We start from the raw sequence: 25,123 nt of genomic DNA, 5'->3' as shown, positions 1-25,123 counted from the left end.
CTTGGCAATCCAGTATCACTCATAAACTCACTGCAATTCACTTTATTACTCACCAGTTTCAAACAAACCAATTACATATTCTCCCCAAACAACAGACCTGCTGCTTATTAACTCTGTCCTGCCAGGATCAAACCATAAACAGAGTTCCTACCTGGCAGCTCATTCTTCAAATGCTGCTGTACCACCTGAGGCCACACCTCGGTGCAGACCTCAGCCCCAGGACACAATTTAACAGACTCTGACAGCACCAAGCAGAGACAAGAAGTCTGACGGGTGCAGAGCCTTGATGAGGCACAACCTCTGGTGTTACAGGAAAATAATAACCCCCAGGGAATCAAAAAAGGCCATGGCTCATATTTCAGGTTAATTACAGAGATGTATTAGCCACATTTTCAGCACTCTGGAACACAGAGCCTCTCTGACACCAGCTCCACTACGACACCACCATTGTCCCAGAAAACTCCCATCTGCAGCCAGAATCCACCTTGCCCGCAGCTTCTCTCTCGCCTCGTTTCACTTTCTGGATTTCACGGCTGTGACCACCATGCCCCCCAGGAGAGCCGCGAAGGTGAAGCCCTGGGCCAGGATACGTGCCCGCATCATCAGCTGTGACTGGCGGGTGTTGCCTCTCTTGAAGCTGATCAGTCCGTAAGCCAGGACGCCGACAGTGCAGAGGCAGCCTGCGGAGAGGTGAGAATCAGGGAAGGCTCGGAGGAGTGGGGCACGGGCTGCGAGGACCTCAGGCCTTTTTCCGCCGCCTCCCCCCGGGGATGAGCTTCGCTTCGCCAACACCCTGCAGCACCCTGCACCCAGCGCCTCGGCTCCGGGATTACGAGAGGCCCCCGCCGCCCCGGACCATCCTCCCCCACCTCCAGGCCCTCACCGAGGGGTACCAAGGGATTCTCGCGGGTCTTGCGCAGGAACTTCTCCTTGAAGCCCTCCTCGGCGAACACCGGCAGCGGGGTGGGGCCCAGCGGCGGGGGAGTCCCGGCCGCCATAGCTGCGGCCCGCAGGGAAGGTGACCACCCGCCGCCCTTCCCGGCCGCCGTACCCAGGAGGCGGGGCGCTTCCGGCGGTCAATGGGAGGGAGCAGGGGATGGCGGGAATTTCCCGCGGGGCATTCTGGGTGTTGTAGTCCTCAGGGGCGCACACAGCAGGCAGTGCCGCAGGCGCGGGACTACACTTCCCGTGGTGCCCCGCGGCGCGGCCCCTCCCTTCCCGTCCCGGCGCTCAGCGGAGGCCGCGGCGTGGTGCAGCGATGCCGAAGGCCAAAGGGAAGACGCGGCGGCAGAAATATTCCTACAACCTCAACCGCAAGCGGCTCTACCGCAGCGCCCGCCGCCGCGCCGCCCCCCGTATCGCCTGGTGAGGGCCGCGTGGGTGGGTACACGTGGGGTGCGGGGCCCTGCGTGGGTGTGGGCCCGCTGCCGTCTGAGCGTGGGTGCTGGGGGCCGCTTGTCTGTGGGGAGGGGGACATACGAGGGACACTTGTCTGTGGGGAGGGGGACACGCAGCCAGTGATGCCGGTGCCTCTCTCCCCCGCAGCTCGCACATCCGCCATGCCTGGGATCCCACCAAGTCGATGGCACAGAACCTGGCCGAGATGGGCCTGTCCGAGGATCCCAACAAGGCCGTCCCCATCCCCAAGAAGAAGATGCTGGTAAGGGTGGTTGTGCGCCCTGGGGGTTCGGCTGGGGCTGCTCCTTCGTGGGGGGTGGAAAGTCAGGCCTTCCCCAGGACACACTGCCAGACTTGGGAAAAGCTGGGGGAAGAGCAGCCTGGCTTGGAGCACGAGTCAGGTGGTCCTTGTAAGCAGATGGGTTTCTGATTTGTATTAATACACTTTTCTTGCCAAGATCCTGGCGTGAGGATGACCTGTGGTGTCACAGGGAAATAGTTGACTTTAGAGTAAATGTAAATAACATCAGTCAACCTCCTGAGATTTGCAAGAGAGAGGTGGGGCTGGGAATGCTGCAGAGGAGTTGCTTCTGGTAAGAAAGAAAGCCTCTGTGTGTACAGCAGCACCAGCCTGGTTGCCTGTGCCAGTGAGCACCGCTCACAAGTGAAGGGTGGCCCCATGAAACATCATATGTATGAAAAAAAGTGACCTTATTTGCCACTTGTCTCTACTGACACAGTGTTGCTCAAGCAGCAGGCTTGCTCATGGGTTACCTTAATGGTGCAAATAACACTTTGCTTATGCCAGCTGAGATTTCCTGGTGCTTGCAGCTGTTGTATAGCAGTTTGGAGTTTTTGGGGCAACAGAGAGGGACACAGTTCACTTCTAAATGAGCTTTTCTTGAGTTGCTTTCTCTCTCCTATAACACAGGGGATGGAAGTGGAAAGCAATGGACGGGAGCAAGGAGGGAAAATCGTTCGGAAGCCCTACGTGGTGAATGGTCAGTGCTGCCCCTGCCCTCCCTGGCCAGCCCTTCAGCACCGCCAGCCCTGATGGGTTTCCTGCTCAGCTGCACCCTTTCCATTGCATTTGAGATTTTCCCAAGTCCTTCTGGACTTATTTTGCCTCATGCTGTGAGAGTGGCCTTAACAGCTTCTAGGCTTGTCCAGGCTTGTAGAGGAGAACTCCCTCTGGCAGCAGCAGCAGCCAGTTTTGCCTTTCAGTTGTATTCTGGGTTTCCTGAATTCCCTTTTCCCTTCTGTGCTGGCTTTTTTTTTTTTCCCCCCCAGTATTTCTTCCTGTGTCTCCAAGAGAGCTCTTGTCACTGAAACGTGCTGGTGTGTGGCAGACGCTGTGGCTGCAGTACCCTGTGTGTGGGTTGGGCTGGGCAGCTCTGAACAGTCATGCTCTGCAGCCTGGGCAGGAAGGCTCTGCTCCTTGTGGTGTGAGCTGGAGAGGAGCCCCAGTGCAGTCCTGTGTGTCTGCAGCCCCTGCAGGGGGCTGGTGTCCTGCTTGTTCTCCTGCATGATCCTTCTGGGAAGCAGCCCTGTGTGTGTGAGCAGCTGAGCTGAGCTGTGCTACAGGACCCACCTCCTCCTGCTGTACTGGTGGGGCTTGATCCTGGGAAAAGGATCAAGCTTGCCCCCCTCCCTCTCTGCCCTGCTTCATGGTGTCTGTGTGCTCTGTCTAGAGATGGAATATGAGGCCAGTCTCCCCGAGAAGAAGTCAAACACCCTGTCACGAGACCTCATTGATTACGTGCGGTACATGATACAGAACCACGGGGAGAACTACAAGGTAAGAACCAGCTGTCCCAGAGGGAGGAGCACCCAGAGTAATTCCCTCCTGGCTTTTCTGCAGGGTGGAAGTTGTTAATCCTCTCTGCCTTGTATCCTGTTTCGCAGCCAGCTGATTGTTAACAGGAAGCAGCACTTTGAGCTGTGGCCAGGTCCTGGTCTGAGTCAGGCACTGATCACAGCTGCCTGTGGTGGGCCTGTTCAGTGTTGTTGGGCTGGTTTAGTGTTTGCTCTTGTGGCCACTCCTCTGATTTACCTTTCTTTTGTCACAGGAAATGGCTCTAGATGAGAAGAACTACTACCAAGATACTCCCAAGCAGATTAAGAGAAAAATCAATGTGTACAAGAATTTCTATCCTGAGGAGTACAAGGATTTCATTGCATCACTTAAGCAGGAAAAGATGGATGTACAGTGACTGCTCTTTTTGCTCAGGTTTGCCTGGAAGTGCAGCTTTGACATGACCATTTCATGAACTGAGTGGGAACTGGCAGGCAGGTGACAGTCCATCACGGGCAGAGTACCTGCAAGTTGAGCTACACAAAGCCTCTGGCAATGAAGGAAGGACCTTCATTAGTCAGAGGCAGTTATAACCAGGCACAAAAGATTCTTGGCTCTGGCTGGTTGGGACTGAATGTGCTGTGCTGCTCCCTTTCTTTGTGGCAGCCACCACTTCTTTTGCTTTATTAAAATAAATTTCTCTTTCAGGATGGCATGAACGTCTTGCTCATGGGCTCTCTGTTGGTGCTGTCCTGTTTCAGAGAGCTCATGGTGCCTACCTGCAGAGCATGGGCATTAGACACGTGTCACCTTTTGCAGCAATGGGGCTGGGGGCCTGTGGGGTGTGGGCAGCACTTGTGCTTTTGCTGATTTCCCTGTAAGCAGAGTCTGGAGCAGGGCCACGTGCTGCCTCCTTCTCCCCCAGCCACCTTCCTGCCTCCAGCTCCAAAGACCAGGCCTGGGGTTCCTTCCTGCCAAGCTGCTGGGGGGCAGGGCAGTGATCAGCCTTTTATTGACAAAGGGAAGGAGAAACTGTACAGAAGGTTTCAGAGTAGAGACCTGCTGATAATGGGAAGCAGCACCGGACATGTGCTCGGGTATCTCCCTGGAGGATGTGTTTCCCCTTGAGGATTTTACAAGCTGCTGCCAGCGTGTTCTGAAACGTGTTAGCCAGGGCACTGGTTGTCTCTCTTGATAAAGATTGGAGGAAACAGGACCCTTGAAAACAGGTTTTGCAAGAGCTGGTGGATTCTGTGTAACAGGATTTCCTTTTGGGACACGGGGGAGGGATGGTTTTGCTGGGAATAGCCCCAGGGGAAGATGTGGGAACAGATGATCACTCATCACCCACCTGCTTCTTGGCCAGCACAGCCAGGGGCAGCCAGGGCTCCATGGCCTGCAGTGTGTGCAGCTCCTGGCGTGCTGTCAGCAGGCGTGACCTGTCCACAGGCCCCACCACAAACACGAGGACATGTGCCTGGCTCAGGTAGTGGGGTCAGTATGACCGCAACTTCGCCCCCAACCCGAGTTCCTCAGCCCCGGACCTTCCCGTTACGCTCGGCCACGCGGGCCCAGAACTACAACTCCCAGCGTGCCCTGCGCAGTCGGCAGCTCTCGCGAGATCTGAGTGCTATAAGAGCGCTCCCGCGAAGGCGCCCCCTCATCCTTCCCCTTGGCCGCTGGGTTGGGCGGTCGGTGCCCGGCATGGCGCTGCCCTGGCCCTCATCCCCAGCTCCTCGCCGGGCCCCGTTAGCCTCAGCCCGGCCCCGTTAGTCTCATCCGAACCGAGGCATCGCCGCCGCCATGAGTTCGCGGCAGCCGGACGCTCCCGGTAAGGTCCCCCCTGTCCCCGCACTCCCCATCTGTCCCGGTGGCCGCGGGGCTGAGTGCTGACCCCGCTGTGTTCGCAGCGCTGGAGCAGGGCGGCGGGGCCCGCCCCGGTAAGATGTCTCTGCCCCTCGGTGTGCCGCGGAGGGCCTTCAGCTACGATGACGCCCTGGAGGACACGGCGCCCATGACGCCGCCGCCCGCCGACCTCTGCGCTAACGTCCTCTGGAAGCAGCCCGTCATCCCCGGCCGCAAGTACCAGGAGCTCTCGAAGGTAGGGGCCGATCGGTTCCGAAGTGGCCCGGCCCCAGTGTGCCTCCTGTATGCCCTGGTAGCCCTCCTGCAGCAGGGATTCCTCGGGAGATGCAGGGAACAAGGGAGCAGGGATGGGTTTGGTGCCTGGCCCTGCGCTTGGAAGGGTGAAATGTGGTTGAAAGGGGTGCGTTCTGCGAGTCTCCTCATTTACTGAGGTGTTAATGGGTAAAACCGCTGTAATTAAACCACAGCAAAAGGACTAGAGGGTAGTGAGACTCCTGACACTGGAGTCAGGAGCCCAGGGAAGCTGTGGATTCCTTCTCCCTGGAAGTGTTCAGAGTCAGGTGGGACAAAGCTTTGAGCAACATCATCTAGTGAAAGGTGTCCTGGCCCCCAGCAGGGGAGCTGTACTGGTGGTCTTTGAAGGTCCCTGTCCTACAAAATTACCATGTGCAGGACTCTGTAAGTTTACATGCGCTTCTCTAACATTATTGAATGGGACTAAATAACTGTCTATCCCTTTGAGCTTAACTCCTGCTTTTCATCTCCTCTTGGTTTAAAATCGTTGTCATGGAAGAACACATAAAGTTGTGTTATGGCACAAGAAGCAAACTACCCTGTCAGGGAACACTAGCTCCTGTGTTGGGAGGAGGAGGTCTGTTTTACACGATTACTTGTTTTCTAGCATTTGTTATCTGGTTCTTTTTGCTAGGTTCTTGTGAGCAGTGGTAGAGCTATGACTGATTAGAGAGAGACACTGTGCAAGAAATTGATAAGAGGAATGAGGGGGAGAACAAGATCTAGACACCAGATTCTGCTCAATGTGACTGTGATTCTGTAAACAGCTTGTGTTTCTGTGGAAGGGTGGCCCAGTTGACCTTGAAGTCCAGTTTGTATTTATGAGACTGGAAGTAGATACTTTGTGCTTTTTTCCCTGTTAACCTTTTGGTACATAGACTAACAGCTTGCTGGCTCTGAGCCTGGTAGGTTTTCAACTGTTGGATGCAAGTTGCTTGCTCATTATTAAGAATTACAAGGTTCAAGCTCTAAACATTCCTGGGTTATAGTGAGAACAGCATATGGGAGTTTCTTCCATGGGATGAAGGCTGGCTCCTGGAGCAGCTTGGCTTTGCATCTCGTTTGAGTCATTAAAGATGTGTCCTGGCAGGGTGTTGAGATAACTTCTTATCCTAAACTGTTCCCTGCTTTCTCCCCACAGATGGAGGAAGGGGATGTTGACATGAATGTACCCACCATAACTCCTTCATCATCCACTGAAAGCGTGAACAGGGTCCCTGTGGTGAAGGCCAAGGCCACTCACATCATCATGAACTCTCTCATTACAAGTAAGAACTCTTGCCTTTAGTGTGGTGGTGAATGGGGTGCAGGCACACAAGTGTGCTCCAGGTTGGTAATGCCTCAAGGTAACTACCAGGGGTCCTGGACAGCTTATGGGTTCAGACCATAATTCTTGAACTAGATGAGTGTTTTTGAGGATGCTTGTAGAAAGAAGCAAGGAACTAGGGAATAGGCCACACGTACAACCTCTGTATTTGCAGGTGCTGGGAGTGGGTGATGAGGGGGGTGTGCAGGGTACATTTTCTGCTGATAGGACACTGTAGTGCTAGAGTGCAGTGGTGGCTGCTGCTGCTACCATATGTTTGCTTATTAACTTGCTATTTCTGAATGAAAGGTAAAGCTCTGAAATTAACCAGAGTGATGTGAAGAACTGACATACTGTGTTAATAGAGCACTTGCTGGTATTTATGTTAGTTAATAACTGCAGCAGCTGTATTGTTAACAGCAACACTTTAAAAAACCCTCAGCTGTATAAATTAGGATGCTTTAAAATCAAAGTGTTTCAGTTGCTTGCAGAGAGGGCATGCTTGTTTGCAGCAAGATGAATTAATTTGTGTGTTAATCTGTCCCTGATGCCTCTTCTTCTGGAAGCTGAGATCTGAGCATCTTCCTCCAGATTTTCACTGCAGTCCTTTTTAATAGCTTTACATATTTCTGTCTTCTCTCAAAAATAACAATTATGTCAGAATATACCATTCAGGAATATGAACTTTGCTGGAAAGCAGCCCGTGTTCTAATGATGAAATGCTAATCATAAGTAAAACCATGATAGCCTAAAAATGTTCTTGTGAGGTAAGAAGTCAGGAGCTCCAAACTTAAACCTCCCAGGAAACCCATTCAGTTACAAGTTGGAAATAAATAGGCAAATGTCTTCTGGATTTCTCATAGGCAGTGCCCTATCCCTGAAAATAACTGGAAATATGGAAAATTGTTAATTGTTTTGAAGAAGATGCTGGACTTTTCCAGTAGTCTTTTCATGCTCTAATTACTTTTGACTTTAAGTTCCATTAGGGAGTGAACATCTTAGTGAGAGGAACAAAGTGCTTTTATTTTTCAGAACTGAAGTTGATACCAGTGTATTAGATGCTGCCTGTGTATTTGGCTGAAAGTGCTTACTTTACCTGATTTAGAATCATTGGGAGCTTTTACCACCTGCTCTGCAAGGCTGTGACTGTCAGATTAGCTGGGGTTGGCAGTGTTTCAGATTACATCATTCTTTATTAGCCAGAAAAACTTCCTTGAATCTGGAGGGCCACTGAAGGTGACCAGCTCAGTGAGGTCTCCTAGATTTAGAAAGTTGTAATTAGGAGTAATGCAGCTTTTTGGGTAAGATAGCTTTACTTACAGGTGTGGGCACTTGTAATGCATCTGATCTGGGCCAAATTACTGCTTGCAGAGCCCTGTGACTCAGGGTGGTCTTCAAGTCAGAATTTCTCATCAGCTTCACCTCACTGCCTGTCAACTATTGCAACTTGTAGGTATGAATGGTGGAACACGGGTCTTATGTTTGATTGCTTAAATTGCCTTTGTTTGCCAGAACTGCTGATACCTCTTTGTCATGTGCTCTTGTCTGTTCCAGAGCAAACTCAGGAGAGCATTCAGCGCTTTGAGCAGCAGGCAGGGCTGAGAGATGCTGGCTACACCCCCCATAAAGGCCTCACTACTGAGGAGACCAAGTATCACCGAGTAGCTGAGGCAGTGCATGTAAGGCTTGTTTTTGCATTGCCTTTCTCCATCTGTGTTGTGCAGTAGCTTAACACCTGTCTGGTGATGTGATTTTTGTGGTATGTTACTTAAAGTGCTTCGTTTGAAGAATTTTGTCTTGTTGTGTAAAAAAAAGTTTACCCGTGTTAAAATGTTAGTGTTAGCATTTATCCTTTTGAAACAAATGTGGTTTTTTTTCTGAAATCCATCATATTCCACAGTCATGTCAGACATCAGTCATCTTTCCAAGAGGGACCATCTCTCTGCAGAGCCTCGTTTCTTTCAATTGTCCTCTGCAGTTAACTGTTGTAACTGTTTGTTCCAAGAGAACTTGTGAACTGTGCATATCTGATGTGGAAGCTAACAATTTAATTTGGGCTCACCTCTTACTGAAAATAAAGACAAAGGTTTTTAATTAGTATGGTCCTGATGAGCTCTCTGGTTCACAGTAAGTTTGTAGTTGGAATTTAATAATGAACTCTCCAAGTGGATTCCCACGAGGTCAAGGTTGCAGTAACAGTGTCAGTGAATTGCATCAGTGTGGCTTGGAAAGCCACAGGAAACATTCTGAGAAGGTTGGGGCATAGCTGGCATTTGAACTGTAACTGCCCTTCAAGTGACTTCTTCAGAGTTCAGTTTGTACTGCTTGACTTGTAATAACCTGCTTCACATAAACCCAGTTCCTGTTTTTCTTGTGACCAGGTGTACTTTTCAAATGCAGTTTACCTCACTGCTCTAGAGGCCTGGTTTCACCTTCATTAGAGAACCTGTAGGACTGAAAACTTGGCTCTGGAAAGTGCTGCAGGCAAGTGCCTGCTTTAGCATTTATATTTGCTATCTCAGCTGGGAGCTGAGCTGATGTGTAAGCTCTGCTGCATCCACTCCCTGTGGGTGCTGGTACTGAAGCAGTGCACTGCTGTTGGGTGGTGACTCTGGACTGCAGAGTGAGCTGTAGCTGTTACTTTACTTCCTCTCATCTGGAGCATGTTCTGAACATAGTGGACTTCCAAAGGAGTTGTATCTGGAGAGAAGCTTTTGGGGGAGTTACAAACATTGTAATATTATGCTTAGCTTCAGGTAAAGTGACACTTAATTGTTTATATCACAGGTGGTAAAGGATTTCTCCAGTTTTGGCAATAAAACTGTATGCTTGTTCCTTATGTCTTGTATTTAAGTAATGTTGCTTTTGTGTTTGTCTTGCCTCTCCTAACAGACACTAAAAATGCAGAGTGGAGAGATGACAAAAGATGACAAACAAACTTCTTCTGCTCAGTCCACCCCAAGCAGCACTCCCCACTCCTCTCCCAAGCATAAAACCAGGTATGCTGTTACTGCCTCCTTTGGTTTCCTACAGTATCCTGAGGTGGGAGCTGCTACACAGAACCTTTTTATCCATTGAGGGACTAAGGGGTGACATCTAGAGCCTTGCTGTGGATTTGTGTTGCATGGATCCAAATGTTGAAAGTGTGTCAAACTCAATCATACATATCTTCATCCTGGGTAGTAAAAAACATACTAAAACTGTTTAAATTGCCCCTGATAACTACATGTAAAGTTCTTGTTGTGGTGGAGCCACTTGAAGTGTTTATTTTCATGTTTTATACATCTCAGTGACATCTTTTCCCTAGGAGTTGGTTTAGTCCAGGATCCTCTACTTCTATCGCTGGCCCAGACTTTGCCATGGAAGCTGTTGGGGACAAATTGCCATCAGAAAGATGGAGCTTTTTTGGACCTAAAGCCATCCAGAAATCCACCAATGATCCAGGTATGCCCTCAAAAATTTCCTCTCCTGCCAGGGCTGGGGGACAACTGTGATGCAACAAACTTGCTATTTCTGAAGCCTTATCCTGCTCGCTTTGTTACTTTCTGGGACCACCTTGTGAATGTGTGCTATTCATACACTTTGTGCATAAATATAAAGCAGTTAGGCAAAACCTATGCCAAGGATCTGAAAGCAGAAATAACTTGCACTCAGCTGCACTGGAAGGGCAGGGTGCAGATGTGACAGCAGAGAAAGTGGAGTAGAAAGCTGCCTGAAAGGGAAGTACCAGACATGGATGTGGAGTAGGCTTTAGAGGACATGAAGCTGCTGGGTCAGGCTTTCTGCAGTGTTGGACATCAGTGTGACTGCTCGCTCCTGGCACCAGTAGGAGAGGACCTGGCTAGTTTTCCTAGCTCTTACTACTGTAATTATTTGTTTTTTTAATCAGGAGGATTTACCATCCAGTCCTATAAGGGTGCCCAGAAACCGTCCCCAATGGAGCTGATGCGTGCTCAAGCTACTAGGATGCCAGAGAATCCAATCACCTTCAAGCCACCCAAAATGGACATTCCAGTCACAGAAGGGAGGAAACAATCTCCACGTTCTCATAATATCAAACCTCGGGATTTGAACGTGCTCACTCCCACTGGGTTCTAGGAAACATGCTTCTGGTGTCTTTAGTGGGCTACAGGGTGTCTTAGGCTCTGCTTCCCTGCCCCATTGTGCTGCAGTAAGATAGGAATGTCTCCCTTCCAGATCTTCATCTCAGAAAAGGAGGCAGATGTGAGTGTCCTCCTGAAGCAGGTCTTAGAAAAACTTCTGCACTAGTACTAAACCAGTGCAAACCATTCTGTCTGCTCTGTTGCCCCAGTTTGGTCTGCTAGGCTACACTGGATGTGCTTTCTGCTACATGACACCTCCATTAAAACCTGGAACTGTGTTTTGTGGGACAGGACTGCATGTGATGTGCAAACAGGCTGGCTTGTCTACCTGTAGTCTGATTGTCTTGTCCTGCTCAGTGCTGAAGTACTCTTGGGAAGACTGTGGTTCTGTCTGGCACCAGCAGAAAATGAAGAAACCAAGCAAGGACTGAAGACTGGACTATTAATTGCCAGAAGTTTTCTCTGGGAATGTGGCTGGTCAGTTTTAAATGTGGCACTTCCTCAGTATCCAGTGTGACCTTATAGTTCAACACCTAATGCTATTTTTTAAAAGAAAAATACAGCAGTGACTGTTCCAAGATGCTTTTATTAGAAAGGCAGAGAACAGAATCTAATGGGGCTTGGCAGCAATGAGAGAATTGCTTCTCTTCCAACTCTTCTTGTTCCTCCAAAAAGGTGGAAATTACTAGAGCTTGAATCATGTAATTCTTCTCTCTTCTTTCTGCAAAACAAGTGTCCTACCCTCTAGTCAACAGACTTAGAGATGTTCTGGCACTCCGTGTGCTGCTTGATATTTTTTTTTGGGGGGAGGGGGGGCTTCTTCTAGTTTCTAGCATCTTGTGTGAATCATGTAGGAGTGTATTAGGCACGAAGGACACTTCTCAAATAGGACTTGGTTTCATTAAATGCATTTTGCAGGGCTGGGGCAGGGACTGAAGGCAGATCAAGGCTAAATGTTCCTCCCTGCTATGATACAGCTATGTGTAATTTTTGGCCTAGTCAGAACCAATTTCTGGGAACAGCTAACACGTACTTTCATGAGAAGTAGAAGAACTCCTAGGCTACCATCTAATCCCTTAAGCATTATAGACAGTGTTGCTCTAATCTTCACCTGTCCTGTGGCAAACAGGTCTCCTCTTGATCTCACAGTTGTGCTGCAGAGCTCCCTCAGCCACAGGCTTTCTGTGGGTGTGAGGTGGCAGCAGCCGCCTTGCATCTGGCACTTGAGGCTTCTCTGTTGCCAGGACATTTACAGAAGTTAATTAACAACTGGTAAGCTTTGGGGTTTCTGTAGTCTTAAACCAAACATTCCTCCTGGAGGGGGTGAGGCAGGGTTGGCTCCCCTGGCTGTCTGCTCCCTCCTCAGAAGCAGCAGGTTTTGTGGCTCTGCTTCCTCTCAAGCTTTGACAGCACTGCCAATGATGTTGTGTTGAAAGTCTCCCACCCAGCCAAGCAGTTTTCTGTCACCACTCGTTTGCACTTTGGCAGTCAGTCTCATTTGACATTAATTTATTTGTTGTCTTTATTAATGTCTCTAATGTGTGTGATTTTTGTTACGAGAAAATAAAATCCTTGTGAATGGGTGTCCTTGGTGTGTGTTACTGCTGGCAAAGAATCTGTGAGAGAAATGTGAGGTCAAGATTCTGACAAGTAAGGCTGGCAGTACTTGTACTAGGGTAAAATGTTTCTCTGGGCTGGGGATATGACTTGGACAGCAGTGTTTCTGTGGTCCTAGTGTTAAAAGAACTGAAAATTATTAAATCCTGATGCACTGAGGTACTCTGGTACAGACTGCTGCTGTAGGTCTTGGTTACAGAGGCTAACCTTGTAGTTCAGTTTGGAAAGGCAAGGAGAGTGTGTGGCCTGTGTGATATTCTCATTTGACTCTTTGTATTTTACTCCAGTATGATCCCTGGGGATATGGCTATTATAATGGAAAATAACTGACCACTTGCTGGAATATGACTTCTAGTCTAATGATAGTCCAGTTAAAAGAACCTAACTGGAGAATATACCTGAATGAACATGATGCTTGTCTTACCAAACATTCCTAGAGCAGGGAGCACTTGGAATTTGCACTGTTGGGAATGCTTTTGGGTACTGCTTGCAAAACAAGACTCCTTCACTTTTCCCTGGATGGTTTATCCCTGGATTAGAGGGGCAGTGTCATGCAGATGAGTACTTTGATTTACATCTGGTAGTTGGGAAGAGGATTCCTACAGAACAAGGAGCAAACCTATGAGTCCCAGGTCAGACCCTTCCATCTGGGCTAACTGAAGCCTGGTTTCTGGATGAGGCCATGCTGTGCAGCAGCACTAACATCATGACTGCTCTGTTCCTGGCTGTTACTCTTCTCCTTGATGTTCCAAGGTGGATGAAGGAGTGATGAGCAGCTACAGGAATCTTTTTCCCACTGCTAACCCCTGCTTCTGAGCTGTCTGAGGAGACAGTCTATGAAATGCTGGATTGCTCTCTGACCTTAGCTGTGATTGGAATTGATGGCAGTGTATTGGAGTTCAATATTCATCATCATCATAACATGCTTGCTGCCTGCACTGCAGACACTTCAGGGCATTCTGGAAGGGGTACAGCCTTGACATATTCATCAACTCAGGCAAAGGTCCATAGGTATATTTTATTTGGAACAGAAATGTTATTCTCCTGAGGACCAATGAATGTGTCTTGGGCATCTCTGCACTGTTAATGCTATCACTGCAGCCCATACCTGCTTGCTTGCTCGCATTCTCATTTTTCCTAAATATTGAACAGGTATTTTGGCATTTGGCTTGTTGTGTAAGCTACTGTCAGAGTTTAGGGCTGTGTTAGTCTAATGCTATCCCAAGCTACAGCAGCCAGCTCTGCACTTCCTTTAGGCAGGGCTGGCACTGAGAGGGAAGAGACTTGGCAAATAGGAAAATAACATTCTTAGAAATCTAGAAAGTAGACTCGTAAAACAATGGTGAGGCAAGTTTGAAAGGAAATGCTGAGACCATGTGAACCAGCCATTTTTCCACAGAAATGTATAAACCAACCCATATGACACAGAACACTTGAAGCTGCAGTATGTGATGCAGGTTTTGAGGAGGTTTTGCAGAGGAAATGCAAAGTTCTTCGTGCCCCCTGCTGCAGTGGTTGTCCTCATCAGGTAGCAGTGGCAATGAGTAACAACTGTCGAAGCATACACAATTTCTCTGTGATCTGCAGGGGAAAAGGCTGCTCCAAGAGCTGCTCCATTCGGTTCATGAAGTCCTCTATCTTCAGTTCAATGTCCAGGTGGCTGATGTCACTGCTGTCCTGGAGCTTGGGCTTGGCCTTCTGAATGATCAAGTCCATCCGGTCACTGAGTGAGCTCTGCAAGTGCTCTGCAAGAGGAAATGCTGGTGGGGAGAGGCAGCACACAGCGAGCTGCCTGCCCTGTCCAGGGACAGATCACCCCATGTGCAGTGGTGAGGAGTGGGTTTAGAACTGTGCTGACCCTCTCTGGTTATCCTTGATGCTTCTGCACAAGCCTGGCCTGGTGGAACAAAGGGCTCAGACTGCATGAGGAGTGCCTAAGAAATGGGGAGGGTGCAGGCCTTGGAGCCACTTTCTGTGCAGCTGTCCTGCTCCAAAGGAGAGAATCCAAAGAGCTTAACAGTGATCATCCAGGGCTTCAGAGATACAGAGATACCCACATGTGCTAGTGGGTTCCTCTGCACTCCCATATGAGAGCCTTAACCCTGGGGTAAAGCTTAGGGAGGTGGCTGTTTCTTAGGGGCTAAACTTGGCAAAGCAGTTGGGCTGCAGTCTGTCTGTTGCAACATCACTTTGCTGAGAACAGTTACTAGCACATTATCTTTCTAAAACTCAAGAGTTCAAGAGTGATGAGAGGAGGAAGGGTGCTTTAGCTGTTCTACTGCAGACTCTTGATGAGGTTCTGTTTATTAAGCCCAAAAGAGTCTACTTACCCAGTATTACATTTTGGTAACTCATCAGCAACAAGCTCAAGTACTGCAGCATCTCATCCCATGTTTGCCATGTTGCTGTTTTATCCTATGACAGGAGACAGTATCTGGTTATTAACTGATGTTTTCTCAGCAGAAAACAAAGCAAAGGAGAGGTTGGACTGGATACCTTGTATTGTGGCAGGACAGAGAAATGGCTCAGGAAGTACAGGATCTTGGCCAGAGACAAAGGCAAGGTTGTGGGCACTTTGCAGCTATGCTGGAACAGCAGCTCAAGCAGTTTGCAACGCAGGAGCTGGCTCTCCATGGTGTTGATGAAAGCTTCCCTGGAAGACAAAGGGCTTTACTCTGAGGGGGGAACAGGGACAATACTCTAGAATGTTCCTGGTATCCTACTGGTGCTGATCTGGTGCTGGGCCTTCCTCAGCTGTGCAGTGGAAGGAAAATTACCAGATGTGATAGACCTTTGTTATGCATCTTGGCCATGGACATGTTTACATCCTTAGGCCTGACCTGTGGCAACTTGAGGTCAGTACAGTTTGTGAAACAAGCTTAGCTGCCCAGCAGCCTGTGCAGAAGTTACCCATTCCTGCTGACTTGCAGGGAGCACAGCCAAACAAATGTGGAGTGAGGTCAGCAGCCAGCCAGATCTAGATCTGTCCTGGAAGGAGCTTTAGTCACTTTGGCTTGTTTAGACCCAGTGTGTGCTTAGTGTTCTGCTAAATGGGTTTGAAAGAGCAGAAGGCTGCAGCTGACAAACATGGGTGTGAAATGTCTGTGGGTCTTGAGGTCTCCTGTCTGTGCTACAGCTAATCAGGCCCTTGTGTTTTGCCTTCAGATGCAAAGCTGTAAGAACAGCAGCCTGTTTCTAATGAGCTTCTCAGTTGTCCCTGGTATCAGTGATGTGTTTGCAGTACTTAACCATGCTGGTGCAGAGTGCTGCTTTTCAGGACCTCTTCAAAGTTTTAGGGTCCTGCAACTTAAACAAGTGGGAGAAACAACTTTTCTCAGCAACACATGAGCTGTGGAGATGCATATGGTTCTATCTCCATGGGATCTATCAGTCCAACAACCACACATTTGCTGGCTGGGCCATAAATGAGCTTATCTTTCTGTACCCTCTGGTATTCTATGCATACAGACTTGGATGTAAATTGGGAATAAGACTGTTGCTCACAAAGAGATACTGCCTTGCACATATTTGTCTCACCTTTGGCTCCTCAGAGGAATATTCAGTATAAATGGAAATATCACATTGGCGATCTTAGAGGAGCTGCAGATGGGAGATTTGTCCACTTCCACTGCAATGGACAACATCCTCTGGAGCAGGAGCATCACCCTAAGGTTAGAGAGAGAGTCAGCACTGGGAGACACTTCCACTCAACTCATAAAGCAAAGCAGTGGTGATGGCACCTAGTTCAGCCTCATGCCTTGCAGTGAGGGATGCAGGGGGATGTAGCAGGTTAGATCTGGTGCCTGTTGGTGGCTTTTGAATCTGATGCTCTTGGAAGCAGAGCTGATCCCCAGATGAGCCCTCAGGAGGTCTCTGGCTGGACTGAGTGTTGGTGGGGCAGCCTGGGCTGTGGGCCAAGACCTCCAGCCTTATGCTGCATGTAAGAGAAGGACACTCACTGAGCCAGTTTCCTACTGAATGAGCAAGTCTCTTGCTCAGCAAGTGTATCTCTATCCCAAAAGCAGGACTTCAGGTACAGCCTGGCTTCCCTGACCTGACAAAGAGAGACTGACTTCTCCCTGGCTTGGGCACCATGATGGTAACAGCAGGAAACCAGGAGTTCTGGGGCTTACTTCTGGGCGAAGAAAGCTGGTGGAGCCACCTCTGCCTGGTGAGTGCTGGCCAGCCATGGTGCAGCTGAGCTCTGTTCTGACCTTGCTTCTGATGAAGGTGATGTAATTTCTTGTGGCTGCTCCTGAGGCTGGGAGAACCCAACTCCTGTAACTGCTGCAGCCAACCATTCAACAACCTCCCTGGGACAGAAATGGTAAAGTTAGAGGGGACAGGTCTGGTGTTGCTGCAATCCACTTGAAGCTCAAGGAGAGACCCTGAGGATGAAGAAACATCCCACACACTTAGGCTAGCTCTGCCTGAGCAGCAAAAAACAGTAGCTGTTTGAGCAGATTTATATGCTTGTCAACAGGATTTCCTCCTTCTCAGTCCTGTTCTGAGCAATGCAAATTTGACCTCGTTCCTGGGAAAAGCCCACTAGTTGCAGCTGGAAATGTTTTGCACCATTTCTGGGGGGTTTGCTTTTGGAAATCTTTTTGTTGTACTTGGGCCCTACACTTCCTTTTGTCTCCCAAGCTTGCTTCCTGGAAATTTGAAAGTCTTGAGAAGCATTCCGTGAGCCCATCTTGAATCAGATTAAAGAACAGGGGAAGAGGTGTTTCTTACTTGACGTTATTGAAGCACTTATCACATGAAAGCACTTTCTTGGCAATTGACTTCTGCAACAGGCGCAGCCTCAGGTTCTGCTGGAAGTCATCCTCCAGGGTCTGCAGCACGTACTGCAGGAAGAGGAGCTGGCCAGGGGTCTTCTCCTGAGGACAGATGGGGATGGTACAAACCAGGCAGAACTGCAGGGCAAGGAGCACCAGGGAATTCACCTGTTTTTGGAATGGACTGATTTACATGCTTGAGGAGCAGCTCCAGGAGGGGCTGCTTGGCACAGGGCATGCCCCAAGAGTTTGGCTGGACCTCCTCTACCATTGTACTAGGGCTGTTGCCCACAGAGAACTGTGTCATCTTCAGGTAAGACAACCTGCCTAGAGCTGTGCAGAAGGTTAGGGAGCTCTGTGGATAAAAGCAGGAGACTCAACTGGTATTTGCTGCCCTCAGCAGCTGCAGTAAGACTGCATATTGGACTGGCCCATTCTGCAGAAGAGCCAAGAGGCCCTAGGGCAATGCTTACCCTCAGGAACCGTGTACTGGATGATCCCTGCCAGAAGTGACACATGAGGTGCCAAGTACCTGGTCCTCCATGATGTGTTTCAGCAGTGTCCAGTCCCATCCCACTGTGGCAGTGTTGGCTGGATGGAGCCTGCAAGGATAGCACTGTCCATCTGTGCTGAACTGCCCAACTGTCTGCCAAGAAGCACAACAGCCCCTGGCCCTTCCCTAGCAATACTTGCTCAGGGGCCTGCCTTACCTTTCTCTTTTAAGCTTTGCCCTCTCCCTTTCTCCTCTCATGACCATGTTCGTTTTTTGGAAGCACCTGACTAGGGCTGTGTTCCATGGAAAGCATCAGCACTCCAGGGCCCATGGCCACCTGAAACATTGTGCCTCTCAGAAATGAACTCTAAGGGCAGTGGAGAAACTGCTCCAGCCAGTTCCAGCTGATGGCCCTTGCTGCAGCCTAAGGAAAGCATTTCTGCTGTGTTAGAGCAGTGAAGAATGAGATCTGCTCTTCAGGAGAAAGGTAAACACATCTCTCTGTCCTAGAGGGCTCTCTGGTGTCACAGACTGTCCCTGCACTGCGTAGGGTTGCTACTAAATGATTAAAGCATGCTCATGATGTAGTTGGACCCACTTTCCCTCCTGTTGCAGCATCTCCCATCTCTCTCACCCCCCTATCCTTCATCCATGTAGGGGTTTAGTGGCTGCTGTCTATACCAGCAATAATTCTGACCCAGCCTCGGGCAGCCCAGGGTGTGCCTGTGCTAACAGAAGGCAAGGGCAGAAGGATCATCAGAATTATAGGGGAAATGGCTCCCTGTTCTGTGGGTGAGGACCGTGGAGGATAACCTTTATGCTGGGCAGGCCCCTGGGAGTTCCTAGCAATTCTCAGGGCACAATGGAAAAGGGAATACATACATTTGGATCTTCATCAGCAGCATGTAGATATCCTTCAGGATCTCTCCTTGGTGAGGGTTCAACAGGATCTGTCTGATCAGGTGGGAGATGATTTCTTTGGGGGGACAGTGCTGATGGGAGACAAAGTCGCTCAGGAAATGCAAGGTTCCTTCCAGGAAGTTCTCCTCTATGGTCGTGTGCACCATACTCATCTTTCCACTGGGCATGAGCTCAGGTTTCTGCTGTGTGCAAGGCAAGGTAATGTGTGAAAGCAGGGCTCCCTCCAGCAGAGGAACCTAGCTGTGATGTGGGGCCCACTGTGAAGGGAAATACCAATAACCAGAAATCCCAGCTGCCTGGCAAAGCTTCCCCCAAAAGGAGAAACAGAACAGAGGCTGCCCCAGCTCCATCCCTCACCGCAGGGGCTGCTCTGACCATGCTCTGGATAGGTTTGGCAGAAGCTGCTCTGAACCCTGTTTACCTGTGGTGTTTCCCTGTTGGGTGCTACACCTTGGAGGAGGAGGTGCTGGACTCCACTTCTCCTGAAATAGTGCAGTTTGTTCAGCCAGGCTTTGCTGTCAGCCTTGGTCCTTGCTGGGGTCACGTGCTGTATTGCTTTAAGTGGTGCTAAGTCACTTGCTTCCAGCAAAGACTCTTGTGCCTTCCCTGAGGTTGTGGGGTTGTCTGGGCCAGGGCTCAGTCTCAGGGGCAGCTCTCTTTGCTGGCAGTGGTGGGGAGTCTCCTCCTCTGGGTCATGAGCTCTCCGGTGGCTGCTGCCATCCAGGCTGGATGGATCCAAGGATAGAGTTTCCCTCTTGGGTGTTACACGTTGGGGGAAGAGGTGCTGGACTCCACTTCTGGGATGCTGCAGTTGGTTCAGCCAGGCTTTGCTGTCAGCTTTAGTACTGGATGGGGTCACTTGCTGGATTACTCTAAGTGGTGGTGAGTCCCTTGCTTCCAGCAAAGTCCCTGTGGTTGTGGGGATGGCTGGGACAGGGCTTTGCTCTGGGGGCAGCTCTCCTTGCTGGCAGAGATGGGCAGTTTCTTCCTCTGGGCCACTGGCTTTCCAGCTGCTGGTGCTGTCCAGGCTTGAGGGGGATAGGGACAGCAGGTCTGAGTCCAGCTGTATGCTGGCTAAGGACCCCAAGTCACTGTTAAAAGTGGTAGTGCTGCAGCTCTGCTCTGGGCTGCAGGAGGAACTGTGACAGCTGGAGGTAGGAGAACAGCCACTCCAGTTCTCTCTGCTTTCTGCTGTGTCCATGGTGACACCAGGCTCTGTCAGAGTGCTGTGCCAGGGTGCTGCAGGGCTTGGCCCCAGCGTTGCCTCAGTTTTTTGTGTTGTGTTGGAGCAGAGCCAAGGATGGGGTGTGTGTGCTGCTGGGGCAGCAGGTGCATCCCCAGAGTCTTGGTCAGCCCTGCCAGTGATGTGAGGAGGGCTGTTGGGAGGGCTGTTGGGAGGGCTGCAGGTGTCCTCTGTCAGGTCGATGATGGTGAGGATGCTCTGCAGCGCCGCATCTGTACTCGTGTCCTCGCAGGTCAGATCGATGATGTCCTGTGGGGACAGAGGGGACAGTGCTGTCAGCAATGTCAGGGTGCCTCCATCCTCCCCTACCCTGGCTCCAGCTGGTCCCGCCACACCGCACACCGGGCACCCGCCAGCATTTGCGAGCTTCATCAGAACCGGGTCAGACTGACATCCCCCGCCCGGGGCTCTGCCTCGCCCGCAGCCCCGTGCCCTGATCCACTGCCGCACCAGCCCATCATCCCCCGGTCTGCGGGATGGCCCGGGTGAGGAGAGCTGCATGTCCCGGGGCTGGACCCGCGCCGGGCACTGCTCCCAACAGGGTGTCGGGACCGTAGCACCGAGACCCTCCATAGCGGGACGGACAGGGTCTTCCTAGAGGGCATTGCTAAGGGGGCTGGGACCCCCGGGGGACAGTCCTGGGGAGCAGGGCTCTGCTGGCAGGGGTGGTTGAGGGGACTCGAGCCCTTCTCAGGGGTGTGACTGGGACTGTCCTGTAAGGGATGTGCCCGAGGGGACCGCATCCCCCGTAACACACGGCCGGACCGGCGGCCCCGGCCCGGGACACCGGCCCTCGAGGTTTCGTGTCCCCGAGCGGCTACCGTCCCCGCTACGGCGGAAGCACCGCCATCTTTGAGAGGGGCAGGCGGAGCCGTGCTCAGCAGGATCCACCCCCCCCGCCCGGCTCCGGCGGCTCCCGACTCACCGTGGGGAGCGGCGGTGGCGGCGAGCGGTGACACCGGAGTGGCGGGGAGCGGTTGCCCTCAGAATCCGAGTCGCTTATGAGGACGAAGCTGTCGGCCATATTCGTGGCGGCTCCGCTCACCCCCGAGCCGGCAGCAGCCCTCGGGCCGCGCCGGCGGAAGCTGCGTCAGTGGCAGCGGCGGGGCGGGGCGGTGCCGGTCCCGGTGCCGGTGCCATGGCGCTGTCGCCTTACGTGCAGGCCATGCAGGAGCTGTTCCGCGCCAACACGCGGAGCCGCGAGTTCCCGGCGCACGGCGCAAAGGTGCACTCGGTGGCCTGGAGCTGCTGCGGCCGCCGCCTCGCCTCCGGATCCTTCGACAAGACCGCCAGCGTCTTCCTGCTCGAGAAGGACCGGCTGGTGAGCTGCGGTACCGGGCGCACCGGGGGACGCTGGGAGGGGCTAATCGGGCCACTACCCGGGCTGGGCAGGGACGGGTGATTCGGGCCGGTACCAGAGACCTTTTCACGGGACCGGATTCTCCAACCTGTGGTCGGTACCAGGCCTGCTGGGACTTGTGGCTATACCGGCAAGGGCAGCGTGGGCTGAACCGGCTGTCCGTGGCTGGGGAGCGTGGCTGAAATGGCGGCGAGGAGCTGGACTGGGCTCCTCCCCATCTGTAAGCGGCGGCAGAAGATCGTGCAGGGCACTGAGGTCTGGGGCAGGAGGTGGGCAGAGCCTGGCCCATCCCTCCTGTGATGGCTGTTCCCTCCTTCCAGGTAAAGGAGAACAACTACCGGGGCCATGGGGACAGTGTGGATCAGCTCTGCTGGCATCCCAGCAACCCAGACCTCTTCGTCACAGCATCTGGGGACAAAACCATCCGCATCTGGGACGTCCGCACCACCAAGTGCATTGCCACTGTCAATACCAAGGGTGAGTCCTGTCTTCTGGGAAGGGCTCTTGGGTCCAGCAGCACCTGTCTGCCAACGTACAGTTCTTTGGGTCCTCGGTGTAGGTGCTGGTGATCAGGGCATCTTTGCTGGCTGCTTTTATCTTTGCATTGCACACATCTGTAAGCAGCAGCAGTGAATGTGAAGGTTGATTTACTTTGGTGTCAATACTGAGCTGAAATACGATGCTGGCTGTTCAGGTGTCCTGTGTGCTTGTGTCTGGAATCTGTGGGCTGCAAGGCTGGAGACTGGGGGGAGTCATGTTTGCAGAGATCCATAGTAGAAGTAAAAGTCAGCGTGGATTCCGAAATTGATTGTTTTAATTCATGGGCTGGTTAATACAGATGCCATCTCTGCCCTTGGAAATGTCCAACTTTGAATTGCTAGGGCTGGATATGGTATTTTAAGATAGCAAAGAGAAACTTGCCTTGCTCTTGCTCTTGTTCATATACATTTATTGTTAGCCTCTGTTTTTTCTGGATCTTGAAGGTCACTGGGTTAAGAGGATCTTTGAGCTGGCCTTGTTTGGTGGTTACTGTGATCCCACCTGAAATGGCAAGGGTGATGATGTAGTCATGTTCCTGAAAGTGTGGTTTAGTGTTTAATAACTGTACATATTTGCTGGACAGTTGCTGTGTCAGGCTTATGTGTTAGATTGCAGACCTGTCAGTCTTTACCATTTGGGTGTAGTTTGGAGTTGGTGGAGCAGATTGTGGCCTTGGATCAGGAATGAAAACTGCCTGTCTGCTTAACTCGTAGCTGCTGTGGATTTTTGGGTGGAAAGAGGAGCTGCTGTCTTTCTGTCCTTTCAGGGGAGAATATCAACATCTGTTGGAGCCCTGATGGACAGACCATTGCAGTGGGGAACAAGGATGATGTGGTCACTTTCATTGATGCCAAGACACATCGCTCCAAAGCTGAGGAACAGTTCAAGTTTGAGGTGAACGAGATCTCCTGGAACAATGATAACAACATGTTCTTTCTCACTAATGGAAATGGCTGCATCAACATCCTCAGGTGGGTGCCCATGGTGGTGGGTATGTAAGCTGGCTGGGCTGGCTTGTGGCAGACATCAGTCTGCAAACCCCTTGGCTACTTTTGGGGAGCCTGAGTCCCACACTTCAGCGATTCCCAGCCCTCTGGTGGGAAGGAACTTGTCTGGAGCTGAGGTTGCCCCACTTCTGGGCTGGGCTTCCTGAGAGTGTCCCTGATGCTTTGCCTCATCTACTTTGCACTCAGGATTTCCAAAAGTGTGGTCCTGCACCACCTTGGTTTACTCACAGTCCCAGTCCCACCTGCCCTGCTTGTAGGCAAGCCCTATGGTCCTCTCACTGCTTCCTGCCCTCTCCCTTCATTTCTGCAGCTACCCAGAGCTGAAACCCATTCAGTCCATCAATGCTCATCCTTCAAACTGCATCTGCATCAAGTTTGATCCCATGGGGAAGTACTTTGCTACGGGCAGTGCTGATGCATTAGTCAGCCTCTGGGATGTGGATGAACTGGTGTGTGTGAGGTGCTTCTCAAGGTAGGTACTGTTGCCCAGCAGTTGCTTGCCTCCCCTCTCCTGTCACTCTGTGGGAAATGCTCAGTCTGCCTTGCTCTCTTGCTGCAGGCTTGATTGGCCTGTGAGAACGCTGAGCTTTAGCCACGATGGGAAGATGCTGGCATCAGCATCAGAAGATCACTTCATTGACATTGCAGAGGTGGAGACAGGTAACAGTTTTGCTTTTGGGGGGAATTGGATGAAGTGGTGCTGGTGGAGCTGGGAGGGCACTGGGAGTATTGCTCTGGGAAGGAAGAGTTGGGCTGTGCAGTGCAGAGTGCCGTGAGGGGGAGCTCCTGCCTCGTTAGTCTGAGGTAGACACGGGTGTCATGTCTGTGCCTCGTCAGCAGGTGATTAAAAGGCGCTGGAGCCGCGGTTGTTGTTCCTCTGCCTGCACAGGAGAGAAGCAGCAGGTGCTTGTGCCGAGTGTGGACTGCAGGGCAGCGTGCAGCAGAGGGTCAGGGTCTCTCCAGGCTGACATATAGCCCCTTTTCCATGCAGGAGAGAAGCTCTGGGAGGTGCAGTGTGAGTCCCCCACCTTCACAGTAGCCTGGCACCCGAAGAGGCCTCTGCTGGCCTTCGCCTGTGACGACAAAGATGGCAAATATGACAGCAGCCGGGAGGCAGGCACCGTCAAGCTCTTTGGGCTTCCCAATGACTCCTAATGAGACACCTCAGGGGTGTGGGGGGCTTGTTCCAAAGGCAAGTGGCCACAGAAAGTCACTCACTGAAGGTGACTGCTGAGGACCCTCCTGAGAGAGGACTTCCAGGCTCCCCAGCAGAGAAAAGCTACGTGACTGTTCCTTTGTCCCCCATGGCCTGCTGGTGAGGGCAGCCTTGGGAGCACAGCCTGCCCCTCCCAGACACCCTGTGTCCCTTCCCCACACTGGGGAAGCAGTGAGGAGAGGCTGGGGGGGATGCAAGCTGAGGAATTTTCTTTTTTTTTTTTTTTTGTACATGTGGGGTTTTTTTCTAATTTTGATAAATTCTCTTCCATAATGAAGGTACCTGTGACTGATGCAGGGGAAAATGGAGGGTGCAGAGCTCCTCTCCCTTCCTCTGGTTCCTTCTCCTTGGTCCTGACTGATGAATCTGTGTTGAGGGGCTGTCCCCCTTTGCCTGTCCGTGCTGTCTCTATCCTGCGCTGTCACCCCACCAGAGGGCGCTGCGCCCCCACGCTGGGGACAAGGGACACCAGGGACACTGCACAGAGGGTGGGAGCAGCTGCAGGGACCTCGCCCAGTTCCTTAACGCTGCTCCCCTCCTGGCAGCACCCTGCGTTGATGGAGCTGGGCCATGGCCCCAGCAGAAGATGCCACCTGTCCCATGTCATGGCCACCAACCCCAGGCAGAGCCTTTCCACACACCCCTGCCAAGGTGGTGGGTAGTGCCTCCCCCCTCCCTATTCCCCAGGGAGAGCCATGGGGCTTTCTTTCCCCCTGGGCCAGGGTGCTGGGTTGCAGGGGGCATGGTTACTGCAGAGGAGGTGGAGGTGCAGACTGGCAACAATGGAGACCTTGCCTGCGAGATCTTTATCATTTCCTACTCTTAATATTTTAAACTGACAGGAGCTTTTCCAGGTGACTGCTCTACTGATGCTGCCTGGGTAACAGCTGAGCTCTTCGCTGGTAAATGATGTCAAATCAGTTGAAGCTGATGCTGGCTCAGGGCAGAGGCCTCCAGTGCTGTGCCAGGCCTGGGCACTGCTGGGGCCTCAGCCTCGCTGGGGATCGTGAAGTGCCCCATTACCCAGGGCCTGACTTTAGCCTTGTGCCCTTGCTCCTGCAGGGAGCCCTTTTAGAAACAGCCCTTTTACCCCAGGGGTATCCCAAATAATTTTTTTGAGAGTAGTCCTAGAGTCAGAGGGAAGGGTCAGGAATCCCCCTGCCATGGTGGTTACCATGTGAGG

At 51.5% G+C, this 25,123-nt stretch overlaps 5 protein-coding genes across 7 annotated transcripts; 3 read left to right on the top strand and 2 right to left on the bottom strand.

Moving 5' to 3' along the window:
• Window positions 1-27: 27 nt before the first annotated feature.
• Window positions 28-1,065, bottom strand: HIGD2A (HIG1 hypoxia inducible domain family member 2A). Its single transcript, XM_071758656.1, has 2 exons — window positions 884-1,065; window positions 28-680 (listed from the first exon to the last, which is right to left on the bottom strand). Exons 1-2 carry the CDS (start codon window positions 996-998, stop codon window positions 514-516), a joined length of 282 nt encoding a protein of 93 aa, XP_071614757.1. The 5' UTR covers window positions 999-1,065; the 3' UTR covers window positions 28-513.
• Window positions 1,066-1,203: 138 nt separating this feature from the next.
• Window positions 1,204-3,908, top strand: NOP16 (NOP16 nucleolar protein). The gene is made up of 5 exons (XM_071758652.1): window positions 1,204-1,365; window positions 1,546-1,660; window positions 2,330-2,399; window positions 3,090-3,196; window positions 3,468-3,908. The coding sequence occupies exons 1-5, from the start codon at window positions 1,259-1,261 to the stop codon at window positions 3,609-3,611; spliced, it is 543 nt and encodes a 180-aa protein (XP_071614753.1). The 5' UTR covers window positions 1,204-1,258; the 3' UTR covers window positions 3,612-3,908.
• Window positions 3,909-4,814: 906 nt separating this feature from the next.
• Window positions 4,815-12,344, top strand: KIAA1191 (KIAA1191 ortholog). The gene is made up of 7 exons (XM_071758649.1): window positions 4,815-5,024; window positions 5,104-5,294; window positions 6,495-6,621; window positions 8,214-8,338; window positions 9,552-9,658; window positions 9,967-10,103; window positions 10,549-12,344. The coding sequence occupies exons 1-7, from the start codon at window positions 4,997-4,999 to the stop codon at window positions 10,755-10,757; spliced, it is 924 nt and encodes a 307-aa protein (XP_071614750.1). The 5' UTR covers window positions 4,815-4,996; the 3' UTR covers window positions 10,758-12,344.
• On the bottom strand, window positions 11,569-20,878 carry SIMC1 (SUMO interacting motifs containing 1). 3 transcript variants are annotated; one of them, XM_071758638.1, is made up of 10 exons: window positions 20,743-20,878; window positions 18,996-20,066; window positions 18,536-18,753; window positions 17,693-17,762; window positions 17,117-17,262; window positions 16,513-16,692; window positions 15,917-16,045; window positions 14,876-15,032; window positions 14,710-14,794; window positions 11,569-14,124 (listed from the first exon to the last, which is right to left on the bottom strand). In XM_071758638.1, exons 1-10 carry the CDS (start codon window positions 20,839-20,841, stop codon window positions 13,904-13,906), a joined length of 2,376 nt encoding a protein of 791 aa, XP_071614739.1. In that variant the 5' UTR covers window positions 20,842-20,878; the 3' UTR covers window positions 11,569-13,903. The 3 variants fall into 3 exon arrangements, with proteins under 3 accessions (XP_071614739.1, XP_071614740.1, XP_071614737.1); XM_071758639.1 differs by having other exon boundaries at window positions 13,385-14,124; window positions 14,710-14,784; window positions 14,869-15,032; window positions 18,536-18,756; XM_071758636.1 differs by having other exon boundaries at window positions 13,385-14,124; window positions 18,536-18,756.
• Window positions 20,879-20,955: 77 nt separating this feature from the next.
• Window positions 20,956-24,264, top strand: THOC3 (THO complex subunit 3). The gene is made up of 6 exons (XM_071758648.1): window positions 20,956-21,138; window positions 21,498-21,654; window positions 22,484-22,688; window positions 23,035-23,196; window positions 23,284-23,384; window positions 23,716-24,264. The coding sequence occupies exons 1-6, from the start codon at window positions 20,956-20,958 to the stop codon at window positions 23,877-23,879; spliced, it is 972 nt and encodes a 323-aa protein (XP_071614749.1). The 3' UTR covers window positions 23,880-24,264.
• The last annotated feature ends 859 nt before the right edge of the window (window positions 24,265-25,123 follow it).

The sequence above is a fragment of the Heliangelus exortis genome, chromosome 15, assembly GCF_036169615.1.
Source record: "Heliangelus exortis chromosome 15, bHelExo1.hap1, whole genome shotgun sequence".
Taxonomy (NCBI): Eukaryota; Metazoa; Chordata; class Aves; order Apodiformes; family Trochilidae; genus Heliangelus; species Heliangelus exortis.
Note: the sequence above shows the minus strand (reverse complement) of the source record. Positions and strands in the feature narration are given on the sequence as shown.